The 12,964-nt window shown below is 40.7% G+C and overlaps 1 protein-coding gene across 1 annotated transcript in view; it reads left to right on the forward strand.

The window, feature by feature from the left end:
* The window catches only part of pgk1 (phosphoglycerate kinase 1), a 35,146-nt gene extending 24,904 nt beyond the window's left edge, over positions 1–10,242 (forward strand). Inside the window, exons 9-11 of the mRNA XM_072595362.1 lie at positions 268–445; positions 8,487–8,585; positions 9,857–10,242. Coding sequence (XP_072451463.1) covers positions 268–445; positions 8,487–8,585; positions 9,857–9,897 — 318 coding nt within the window. The 3' untranslated portion in view covers positions 9,898–10,242. The remainder of the gene's footprint in view (positions 1–267; positions 446–8,486; positions 8,586–9,856) is intronic.
* The last annotated feature ends 2,722 nt before the right edge of the window (positions 10,243–12,964 follow it).

Raw genomic sequence — 12,964 nt, forward strand, 5'->3', positions numbered from 1 at the left:
AGTTAACATGTACAGCTCTAAGAAACAAGTTAGTGTTTTGCAAATTTGTAAATATCAAGATTTGTGTGGAGCAACTTGAATGTTCTAAATATTTCACCTTTACCAAGTTCATATCTGCTACATTTGGTTGTACTCTTTCTTACTATTCTGTATAACAATGACCTTAAGGTATTAAACACCTTTATCAATATCTTATTTGTTAGAAATGTCAAATTTTATTTCCCCAAATCAGATTTTGATGTATGTTTAATTATTTTTATCCTCAAGGGTCTTGATTGTGGTCCTGAGAGTGTTAAGAAGTTTGTTGCTGCTGTGGGCAGGGCCAAGCTGATTGTGTGGAATGGTCCTGTTGGCGTTTTTGAGTGGGACAAGTTTGCCAATGGCACCAAGGCAGTTATGGACAAGGTTGTGGAAGTTACCCAGAAAGGCTGTATCACTATTATTGGTAAGTATGGAGTGACACTTGGAAAATTCCTTTTTTTTAGATGGGAAAAGCCCTGCCAGTTTGTAGTCTTCATGGGTGAAGGTGGGCTTTATTGTTAATCGTAGAACTTGGTGTTGAGGTTTTCATGTAATCCAGTTTCACATTTTTTGTAATTAGAACATAGAACAGTACAGCACAGAACAGGCCCTTCAGCCCATGATGTTGTGCTGACCACTGATCCTCATGTATGCACCCTCAAATTTCTGTGACCATATGCATGTCCAGTAGTCTCTTAAATGTCCCCAGTGACCTTGCTTCCACAACTGCTGCTGGCAACGCATTCCATGCTCTCTCAGCTCTCTGTGTAAAGAACCCACTTCTGACATCCCCTCTATTCTTTCCTCCAACCAGCTTAAAACTATGACCCCTCGTGTTAGTCATTTCTGCCCTGGGAAATAGTCTCTGGCTATCGACTCTATCTATGTCTAATCCATTATCTTGTATACCTCAATTAGGTCCCCTCTCCTCCTCCTTTTCTCCAATGAAAAAAGTCCGAGCTCAGTCAACCTCTCTCTTCATAAGATAAGCCCTTCAGTCCAGGCAGTATCCTGGTAAACCTCCTCTGAACCCTCTCCAAAGCATCCACATCTTTCCTATAATAGGGCAACCAGAACTGGATGCAGTATTCCAAGTGCGGTCTAACCAAAGTTTTAGAGAGCTGCAACAAGATCTCAAGATTCTTAAACTCAATCCCCCTGTTAATGAAAGCCAAAAATATAACTTTTTTTGTTGAAGCTGGACTTCTTAATTCCCTATGAAGTGTAAGTTTAGGGGTACTCTGAAAAAGCTTCTTAAACATTTGCACTGATTTATATAAAGTATTCTCCTTTTAGATGTGGCTCATGGTTTAATGAGTACAAAAATGACTTTGAGGTTGGTCATGAAAATCAATTTGGGTACAAAATGTATTTCAATTTCCCTTCCCTTTTGGAGAGTGTGAGAGAAGCTTTACAATGAAAAGTATCTTTTTTTTAATAGCACCATTGGATGAGGGCATTGCTGGCCAAGCCAGCATTTATTGCCCATCCGTAATTGCCCAAAGGGCAATTAAGAGTCGACCACATTGCTGTGGATATGGAGTCAAATGTACACCAGACGAGGGAAGGATGGTAGTTTCCTTCTGAAAGAACATTAGTGAACAAGATGGGTTTGTCTGACAATTGAAAATGGATTCATGGTCATTATTAGACTCTAAATACCAGATTTTTAAAATTGATTTTTCAAATCCTTTGTCTGCCATTGCAGGATTCAAACCCACGTCCCTAGAACATTACCTGGGTCTCTGCATTAACAGTTCAGTGATAATACCACGAGGTGATCTCCCCTCCTGCCTTGCCATTGAAAGCTATGGGTACTATGTTGTGTGGTCTAGGTCCTAATATTTGCAAGCTATAAATGCAGTTGCACTGCTCTTGTCCTCACTTAACATCCACATATTTGCCTTCCACAGTGGTAATAGGTAACAATTAGCTTTGGAAATAATAATTTTTATTATTCTTTACTTCGCCAAAAACCAAATGTCTAAGGCCGGCGATACACAAACATAAACATGGCCACAGTACCAGAGACACTCAGTGACTAATTCCTCCTTCCCAGCTCCCAAAGCGATCAAAACACGTCCAACACCGCCCCCCAACCTTGTCCAACACTGCCTCCTGCCTGGCCCCTACCCTAACCCCATCTAGCACTGCCCCCGCTCCTTCCTTAGGGCAGCCAGACTGGACACCAACAATAAGACTGCTGCTGCAACTGCCTTTGTGGGATAAGTCTCCAAATAGCACGCGCACACAGATACAGCCATACACACAACTTTTAACTACTGAACAGGACAATGTTGGAGAGATTATCTGGGGATGGGGTTTAGGGTACACCTCTCCGTAGAATTCCAGGGAAAGTGTGGGGGGAGAGAGAGAGAGCGCAGGAGGTCAGTCATTTGGAGACGGTGCCTGTTTAATCACTAAACAAAAGACGCGATGACTGTTGGAAACATGTCTTTGCTGCAATGTTTCTATTGGGACCTCGAGATCTCTTTCAGATAATCTGATTTTCGGATAATCGAGGTTCCTCTGTAACTGTCACCACAATAATTTATTATTGAGGTCGGACATACTTTCTATAAGTGAAGCTGTTTTTCTTTAAAGTTATAAATATACCATGACCAGAGTCAATTGAATACTAAATGTTAGACTACTTTTTCCATGTTTACCTCTGTCCAACAAATTATTATAATTGGGCTCTACCCAAAGTTCTATCAATAGCAAGTGCTCCCTTCCAACCTGGCATCTCCTGTCACAAAGCTAGTCCCTTTTTTTTCTAAAAGCTGCTCTTTGGCTCAAGGAGATTCTTTGTCCTTGATTTTTATCAGAGGGCTAATAAACCGGGCCGGGCTCCGATCAGTCTGGTTTGTTACAGAGATTGAAATGATTTTGAAGCCTTTTGTTTATACGAAAACAGATGAGAATTACTGCCCAAGTGGTCATGTTTTAGAAGTGACCTGGATAAAGAAAGGGGAGTGGTCAGCTCTCTGAGCTGAGTAGTTTTAGTTCAGTCTTGAACTGGTTGGAAGTTCAACAGGGAGCTCTGTGGAAACTCATTCTCTTTTTTCTGTCCTTCAACTTCAATCTATAAGCCTGTGTTCCATTTATACTGGTTTTTAAAGGGAGTTTGCTTATTGGGACTGTTGTGTATATTCGGATTAAGTCTACTTGGATAGGCTGAGTTCTTTGTTCTTTGTGTTTCATTGTGTAATTTTGTGAATAAAGGATTGTCTATTTTAAAATCTAGCTAACTTCAATCTGGGCAATCTTCACTGTACGCTTACCGAAACAAATTGCAAAGTTATGGTTTGTGCTGCCTGCTTAAGAATGTTTTGAGTGGTCTGTCTAGTCCATAACACTCCTTTCACAGCCTCAAACCCTCTTGTCATCCCTTGTTTCTCACCACCTTGACATGAGAACCCAGCATTTCCCTTGTTTTTTGGTAAATACTGTACATGTTTTAATAACTTTTATGCTGGAAAAACAAAGTTACTGAAAGTACATATTTTAATCACAGTAAGCACAGAAGACATAGGAACAGATTTAGGCAATTTTTGCCCATTGAGTCTGCTCCATCATTCAGTTAGATCATGGCTGGTCTGATAATCTTTGAGGCTTATATATTTTTAATGCCTGTACTGATTAAAAATGTGTCTCAGCCATGAATATTCTTGATGACCCAGCTCTTTTTGGTAAAGAATATCATTAATCCACTACCCTCCTAGAAGAAATTTTTCCACATCGCTTTCCTAAATGGCTGACACTTTGTTCTGAGCTTATGCCCTCTGGTCCTAGACTCTCCTGTAAGGGGAAATAACCATTCTACATCTACTTGTAAACCCCCTAAGAATCTTATGTTTCAATAAGGTCTCCTCACATTCCTCTAAACTCCAATGAGTACAGTTCCAACCTACTCCATTCATCCTCATAAGAAAATCACTCCATACCTGGGAATAACCTAGAAACCTTCTCTGGATTGCTTCCAGTACCAGTATATCTTTCCTTAGATAAAGGGGTCTAAACCTTTTTGCAATATTCTAGGTGTGGTCTGACTAATTCCTTGTGTAGTTATAGGATGACTTCAACATGTTTATTCTCTAATCACCCCAAGACATTCTATGCTTGCATGAGGAACAAGTGCCTGGAGTTGGAGGAGGTTGGGGAGGTCCTTATTGAATACTTTGCTTCAGTGAGAGGGACTTTGTCATTTGTGAGGACAGGGTGAAACAGGTTGATATTAAGGAGGATGTGCTGGAAATTTTGAAAACATGAAGATAGGTAAGTTGCCTGGCCCAGATGGGATACACCCAAGGTTACTACAGGAAGTGAGGGAAGGGATTGCTGCATCTCTCCACTGTCCACTGGAGTAGTACCAGATGATTGGCACATGGCAAATGTTATTCCCTTGTTCAAAAAAGGGAATAGGAATAACCCTGGAAATTCTTGCTTTGGTGGTGAGCAAATTTATTGGAGAGGATTCTGAGAGACAGGATATATTTTGGAAAAGCATAGCCTGATTAGAGATTAGTCAGCATGGCTTTTTTGTGGGGCACATCATGCCTCACAAACCTTATTGAATTCTTTGAGGATGTGACAAAACATACACCACATCCATTGCTATACCTTCAGTATGTGCGTATGATAAGGTTCCCTATGGTAGGCTCATTCAGAAAGTAAGGAGGCATGGGATACAGAGAAAATTGGCTGTCTGGATAGAGAATTGGCTGGCCCTTGGAAGGCAGGGTGGTAGCAGATGGAAAATATTTAGCCTGGAGCTCAGTGACCAATGGTGTTCCCCGGGATCTGTTCTGGGACCTCTGCTCTTTGTAATTTTTATAAATGACTTGGATGAGGAAGCGGAAAGGTGGGTTCGTAAGTTTGCCAATGACATGAAGATTGGTGAAGTTGTGGATAGTGTGGAGGGCTGTTGTAGGGTGCAGTGAGATGTTTAAAGGATGCAGAGCTGGTTTGAGAAGTGGCAGATGGAGTTCAATCTGGAAAAGTGTGAAGTGATTGATTTTTGAAAGGTTGAATTTGAATGCAGATTACAGGGTTAAAGGTAGGATTCTTGGCAGTGTGGATGAACAATGCAATCTTTGGGTCCATGTCCATAGATGCCTCAAGTTTCCACCCCGGTTGATAGGGTTGTTAAGAGAGCATGCTGTGTTGGCTTTCATGAACAGGGGAATTGAGTTTTAAGAGCCATGGGGTAATGCTACAGTTCTATAAGGCCCTGGTTAGACCACACTTGGAATATTGTGTCCATTTCTGGTTGCCTCATTAGAGGAACCATGTGGAAACTTTAGAGAGGGTGCTGAGGAAATTTACCAGGATGCTGCTTGGACTGGAGGGCATGTCTTATGAAGAAAGGTTGAGGGAGCTAGGGCTTTTCTCATTGGTGAAAAGGATGAGAGGTGATTTGATAGGGATGTACAAGATGATGAGAGGCATAGAGTGGATAGCCAGAGACTTTTTCCCATGGCGGAAGTGGCTATCATGAGGGGGCATAATTTTAAGGTGATTGGAAGAAGGTTTAGGGGACATGTCAGAGGTTGGTTCTTTATGCAGAATGGTTGGTGCGTGGAATGCACTGCCAGCAGTGGTGGTAGTGTAAAGATAGATTAGGGACATTAAAGTGACTTTTGGATAGATAGACTCATGGGTGATAGTAGAATGAAGAGTATGTAAGTTAGTTTGATCTTAGAGTAGGTTAAAATGTCGGCTCAACATGGAGGGCCAGTCCATTTGCATTCCTTATTACCTGCTGAGCTTGGTTACCAGTATTTTATGTTTTGTGAATAAGGACTCCGAAATCTCTCTGTACTGTAGCTTTTTGCAATCTTTCTCCACTTAAATAGTATTCAGCTTCTTTACTCTTCCAGGAAAAATGCATGATCTCATTTTCCCATATTATATTCCATTTACCAAGTTTTTGCCCTTTCATTCAACCCTTTAATTCTGTTCCAGCCTCATCACATGCCTTCCCACCTTCTTTTGTCATTTGGAGATAGTATATTTATCAAAGTCATTATTGTGACCCAGCAGTGATCATGTGGCACCACACTAGTGTTGTTGTCCTTAAAGTGTCTCCTTTATTCTAACTCTGTTGTCTATTAGTTAACCAGTTTTCTATCTATGGTAATATACAACCTTCAACACCATGGGCTCGTATCTTATTAATTAGCCAAATGTGTGGTACCCTATCAAATGCCTTCTCGAAAATCACATAAATTGCATCCACTGCTTCCCCTTTATCTATTGCTTGTTATCACTTGAAAGAATTCAAATAAGTATGTCAGGCATGATTTCTCCTTTTGTGAAGTCATGCTGACTCTATTTGATTTTTATTATGCATTTTATATATTTTGTTTACAACCTTTAAAATAGAACATTTTCCCAATACACACTTGTTACATTGGCACTTTTTCAATCTTCCAGCACTTTTCCAGAATTTTAAGGGTTCGTTGTTATAGATAATTTGCTTGATTATCATTTGGTTTCTAAAACTTCCCAAATCAGATTGTAAGTTTGCTCGCTGAGCTGGAAGGTTTCTTTTCGGATGTTGCATCACCATGCTAGGTAACATCAATTCACGGAAGGCTCACTGATGCTGATGTTACATCCTGGTTTTCATTTTTGTCTTGGTATCTTAAGGTGTGTGATATCATTCCCGGTTCTTTTTCTAAGAGGTTGGTAAATGAGTGCCAGGTCTCCAGGAATTCCCTTGCGTGTCTGTTTAGCCTGTTACCTAGCATGGTGACGAAACCTCTGAAAACAAACCTTTTAGCTCAGCAAGCAAACGTACAACGTGAACGTCAAATCTACTCAAAAATGGCAAACACTTGCCAAATAGAGTCATAGAGATGTACAGTACGGAAACAGACCTTTCGGCCCAACTTGTCCATGCCGACCAGGTATCCCAATCCAATCTAGTCCTACTTCCCAGCATCCGGCCCATATCCCTCCAAACCCTTCCTGTTTATATACCCCTACAGATTTAAACTTTGCAACTGTACTAGCCTCTACCACTTCCTCTGGCAGCTCATTCCATACACGCACCACTCTGTGTGAAAATGTTGCATATTTGGTCTCACATCTTTCACCCTCTCGCCCTAAACCTATGTCCTCTAGTTCTGGATTCCCCCACCTCCGGAAAAAGACTTTGTCTATTTACCCTATTCATGCCCCTCATGATTTTATAAACCTCAATAAGGTCACCCCTCAGCCTCTGACGCTCCAGGGAAAACAGCCCTAGCTTATTCAACTTTTCCCAATAGCTCAAATCCCCCAACCCTGGAAAACATCCTTTTAAATCTTTTCTGAACCCTTTTGAGTTTCACAATATCATTCTGATATGAAGGAGACCAGAATTGCAAGCAATGTTCCAACAGTGGCCTAACCAATGTCCTGTACAGCCGCAACATGACTTCCCAACTCCTGTATTCAATACTCTGACCAATGAAGGAAAACATACCAAATGCTGCCTTCACGATCCTATCTACCTGCGACTCTACTTTCAAGGAGCTATGAACCTGCACTCCAAGGTCTCTTTGTTCAGTAACATACCCTAGGACCTTACTAGTAAGTGTATAAGTCCTACTAAGATTTGTTTTCCTAAAATGCAGCACTTTGCAACCTCTGGTTTACTCTTCATCTTTATTGCATGTTGCTTTCAATTTGATGCTGGCCTTCACTTCCTTGGTTACCATGTTCAGCTTATCCCTTTCTTAGAATCTTTCTTCCTCACTGGGATATACCTTTGTTTTGAGTCATTTAAATATTTTCTTCAACATCTGTCATTGTTCATCAGCTATTTTTTTTTCTGTTACACTCTTGCCCAGTTTACTTCCCCCAACTCTGCCTTCATTTCTTTCTAATGACCCTTGTTTAAATTTAGTAAGGTTGTTTCAGACCCATTTCTCACTCAAACTGAATGCTAAATTCTACCACGTTATGGTTACTTTATCAGAGGACCTTTTTTACTTTGACATTGCTTATAAAAACCTTCCTAACCGATCCAAAATAACCTGATACCTGGTTAGAACCATAACCTATTGTTTTTGTCATGAATTCTTCCTTGTGACTCCCTCTGCCAATTTAGTTTTTATCAATCTACATGAAGCTTCAAGTCATTGATATATTGGCTTTTCAATATATTTTGACTTATTCTGTCCTACAGTATAGCTCCTGTTAAGGGACCGATAGACAGTTTTCACCAGTATCATCTTTCTATTGTTATTTCATGTCTCCACTTATTTGGATTTTACATTTTCCAATCCAAGATCCATTTCTTGCAATTGTACTTATTCTGTCCCATACTAACAAAGCTACCCCATTATTCTTTCCTTCCTAAATAAAAACAGTACTGGAGAATCTCAACAGGTCTAACAGAGTCTGAAGAAGAGCCGTACTGATCTTAAAATTTTAACTTTTTTTTTAACTACTTTTTTTTAATCATGTTTTAGGTGGTGGAGATACAGCCACTTGCTGTGCCAAGTGGAACACTGAAGACAAAGTCAGCCATGTTAGCACTGGAGGTGGAGCCAGTTTAGAACTGCTTGAAGGTGAGCCTCAGATTTTGGGGTCTTCTACTTTCTTTCGGTGTAACCATTAAGAACTGAGAAAATGTTATTTTGTTTAATGTTCAGTGAAGGAACCTAAGCATAAATGCTGGTTCATGCAATAGTGGGACTGATTTATGAGGAGAGGTTCTCAGTTAGGATTATATTTGCTGGGGTTTGGAAGAATGAGTGGGTGATCTCATTTTAAAAAAAACTACCGAATTCCAGCAGATCTAGATAGGCTGGATACATGAAGGATGTTCCCTACAGGAAGGAATCCATTCCAAGGATACAGGGTAAAGTTTTAGGATTGAGATGAGGAAAAATGTCTTCACCCAGTGAGTGGTGAGCCTGTGGAATTCTGTCACAAAGTGATTGATGCCAAAACATTGAGTGTTTCAAGGAGGGGTTGGAAATAGCACTTTGGGTTAAAGGTGTCAAAGGATATGTGGGCAAACCAAGAACAGGCTATAGAGTTGGATGACCAGCCATGACCATAACTGCATGGTGGAGCAGCTTGAAGGGCTGAATGGCCTACTCTTCTTTTCTATGTTTGTGTTTCATAGGTTTTATTGTGTGGTTATAGTTGGTTAACATTTTCCTTTAAACTCAGCCCCATGTTATTCACAAGGTTAAATTGGGACAAATAGACATATGAACATTTGTTCATTAAATTACAGCCAAATATTCCAGTACTCCCATGCTAGTTACTGAGCTCTCCTCTATCAGTTAAGATCTTGCATTGGTTGATACATGAGCAGCCCCGTGAGACTTATTGATTTTCTGCGATTTTCATGGCTTCTGCTCAGTGCCACATAAACAAATCTTGCAAGGCCCACACTTCCTGTCACATAAAGAAATAAAATGCATTTTTATTTGCTCGTCCTTGCAATTAAAACTCTCAGGTCTCTGAAACCGATCCTTTTCTTGAAATTTTTGTAAAAACTGTGCAATGGGCTTTTGAAACACAAGCTTTACTGAGCCAAAAATCAACACTATTATCAGCATCGGTGTTGAAAGCTTTAAATCTTTTGCAGTTTTGAAAATTTTAATCCATATTAGGTATGTAAAAAGATTCTGTTCATAAATTTACATTTGAATAGTTCTGCAAAACTGAGACATGTGAGGAAGAGCCAAGCCTTCCGCTAACATTCTTTTCCAAGAAATGGAAGATAGTGCTACAGATGACAAAAGGTTGTAAAATATGCTGCTGGCAACCTACCTGACACACTTCCTCATGCAAGCCCCATCCTATTTTTGTTTTCTGTTTCTAGGTAAAGTTCTCCCAGGAGTAGATGCTCTCAGCAACATCTAAGGACAAAACAAGAAGTTGGGTTCCCTTGCACACATGCCTCAAGGATTTCACTCTTATGCTTTAGAATATTCAAAAGTAATTGTTTCAATAATGTAGATCATTGTAAATGATGAAAATTAGCTTGTTGCTGTCTTGTTTTATGTATATGTAATGTAGTCCTAAAGTAGTTTGTTCAGTTTTGTCCAATTTTTATGTAATCAATTGTCCACTTATAATGTTGAAACGGCTTTACAAGCAATTATTGTCTTTCATGGACTGTAGAGCACTGATGCACCAAAGTAAGTTTACAATTCTGTTTTCACTGGAAATGGACTGTAATGACTGCTGAATAAATAAATGTGCACATGTCCTGGCTTTTTATTGAGAAATGGTGATCAGGTGGATTGGAATTTAAGGTTCTGAATTAGGGGGAAAACACCATTGTAATAAGAGAAAATCTGGACAAAATGAATTGGGAGCAGATCCTTGAGGGAAAGTTCACATCAGAGCAGTGAAAGTCATTCTAAAGGGTAATAGTGGGTATGCAGGCCAACATTGCTATAAAAGCAAAGGATGAGATCGCCAAGTGCAGATGATTCTGAATGTCAGGAAATGTATAGGATTGATTGGGAAAGCAAAGGAAGCTTATGGCACATACTGAGGCTTCCAAACAGTGGATGCACTGGAGGAATATGGAAAGTGCAGGATGTTATTTAAAAAAAGAAAATAGGAGAGCTTAGAATGGACATGAAGAATCACTGGCGGATGACATTAAGGATAATTCAAAGGTATTTTATAAGTATATTGGGGTAAGGGAATAACCAGATAGAGAACAATCCTCTTTCGGGACTAAAGTGGCAATCAGTGTGTGGAGCTGAAATTCACAGCGGAGGCTTTACGTGAGTGCTTTGTATCTATATTCACTGTAGAGAAGGATGATGCAGGTGTATAATTCGGGGAAGGGGACTATAATAAATTTGAACAAATTAGCAGAGTCGGAGGAAACATCAGTGGTTTCAGCAGGCTTGAAAATCGATAAATACCAAGGCCCAGATGAGATCTATCCCAGGCTTCTATGTGGGGCAAAGGATGAGGTTGCAGAGTCTTTTTTTAAAATCCTCTCTGGCCATAGGAGGAGTGCCAGAGCTCTGAAGGACAACTAATGAAACATTATTCAAGATGATAGGGATAAACCAGTAAACTATTGACCTTTTGAGTCTAACATCAGTGGTGGGGAAACTTGGAAATAACTCTGAGGGATTGAATTAATCTCCGCTTGGAGAGGCAGAGATTAATCAAGGATAGTCAGCGGGGCTTTGGGAGGATTTTTTCAAGGGGGTAACTAGGTGGAAGATAGTGCAGTTGATGTTATCCATATGGGCTTCAATATGGATTTTGACAAGGTCTCCCATGGCAAACTGGTTAATAGCCCATGGGGCCCAGGGCAATTTGCCAAATTGATTCAAAATTGGCTTAATGGTAGGAAGCAGAGGGTGATGGTTGGGGGTGTTTGTGGCTGGATCTGTTTTGGGGGCTTTGCTGTTTGTAGTATTTATAAATGATTTAGACTTGAAAGTCGGAGGGTTAATTAGTAAGTTTATGATTGATATGAAAATTGGTGGGGTGGTAAATTGGTTAGCCTTAGATTACAAGAGGATACAGATGGGCTAATAAATGGCAGATGGAATTCAATCTAGATAAATGTGAGGTGATGAACTTGAGCAGGACAAATGAGGCAAGGAAATACGTGGTGAATAATAGGATCCTGGGAAACAGAGTTCAGAGATACCTTGGTGTGCATGTTCCCCCAGCCCTTTAAGTTAGCAGGACATGTAGATAAAGTGGTTAAGATTAGATTACTTACAGTGTGGAAACAGGCCACTCAGCCCAACAAGTCCACACCGACCCTCCGAAGAGCAATCCACCCAGACCCATTCCCCTACATCTGACACTACGGGCAATTTAGCATAACCAATTCACCTAACCTGCACATCTTTGGACTGCGGGAGGAAACCGGAACACCCGGAGGAAACCCACGCAGACACGGGGAGAATGTGCAAACTCCACACAGACAGTTGCCCAACACAGGAATTGAACCCACGTCTCCAGCGCTGTGAGGCAGCAGTGCTAACCACTGTGCCATCGACCCAGCTTAAGAAGGCAAATAGAATGCTTGCCTTTATTTGTTGAGATATAGAGTTTAAGATCTGGGAGGTTATGCTGGAACTGCATTAAAATTTGGTTAGGTCACAGCTAGATATTGTGTGCAGTTCTGAGATACACATTCCGAGGGATGTGATTGTACTGGATAGATTGAAGAGTTGCGCGGAGAAATGGCAGATTGAGTTCGATCTGGGCAAACGCAGGGTGATGCATTTTAGAAGATCCAATTCAAGAGCGAACTATACGGTAAATGGAAAAGCCCTGGAGAAAATTGATGTACAGAAAGATCTGGGTGTTCAGGTCCATTGTACCCTGAAGGTGGCAACACACGTCAATAGAGTGGTCAAGGCGGCAATATGGCATGCTTTCCCTCATTGGACGTGGTATTGAGTACAAGAGATGGCAGGTCATTTTACAGATGTATAGCACTTTGGTTCAACCACCTTTGGAATACTATGTACAGTTCTGGTTGCCACATTACCAAAAGGATGCAGATGCTTTGGAGAGAGTGCAGAGGAGATTCACCAGGATGTTTCCTGGGATGCAGGGTGCTAGCTATGAAGAGAGGTTGAGTAGATTAGGATTATTTTCATTAGAAAGACTGAGGTTGAGAGGGGATCTGATGGGGGTCTACAAAATCATGAGAGGTATAGACAATGGATAGCAAGAAGCTTTTTCACAGAGTGGGGGATTTGATTACTAGAGGTCACAAAGTCTAGGTGAGAAGTGATAAGTTTAAGGGAAATATGCATGGAAGGTTCTTTATGTAGAAGGTAGTGGGTGCCTGGAATGCATTGCCAGCAGGAATGGTGGAGGTAGGCATGATAGTGTCATTTAGGATGTATCAAGACAGAGACCTGAATGGGCAGGGAGCAGAGGCATGCAGATCCTTGGAAAATAGTCAACAGGTTTAGATAGAGGATCT

This window comes from Chiloscyllium punctatum, chromosome 25, assembly GCF_047496795.1.
Source record: "Chiloscyllium punctatum isolate Juve2018m chromosome 25, sChiPun1.3, whole genome shotgun sequence".
Lineage (NCBI taxonomy): Eukaryota > Metazoa > Chordata > Chondrichthyes > Orectolobiformes > Hemiscylliidae > Chiloscyllium > Chiloscyllium punctatum.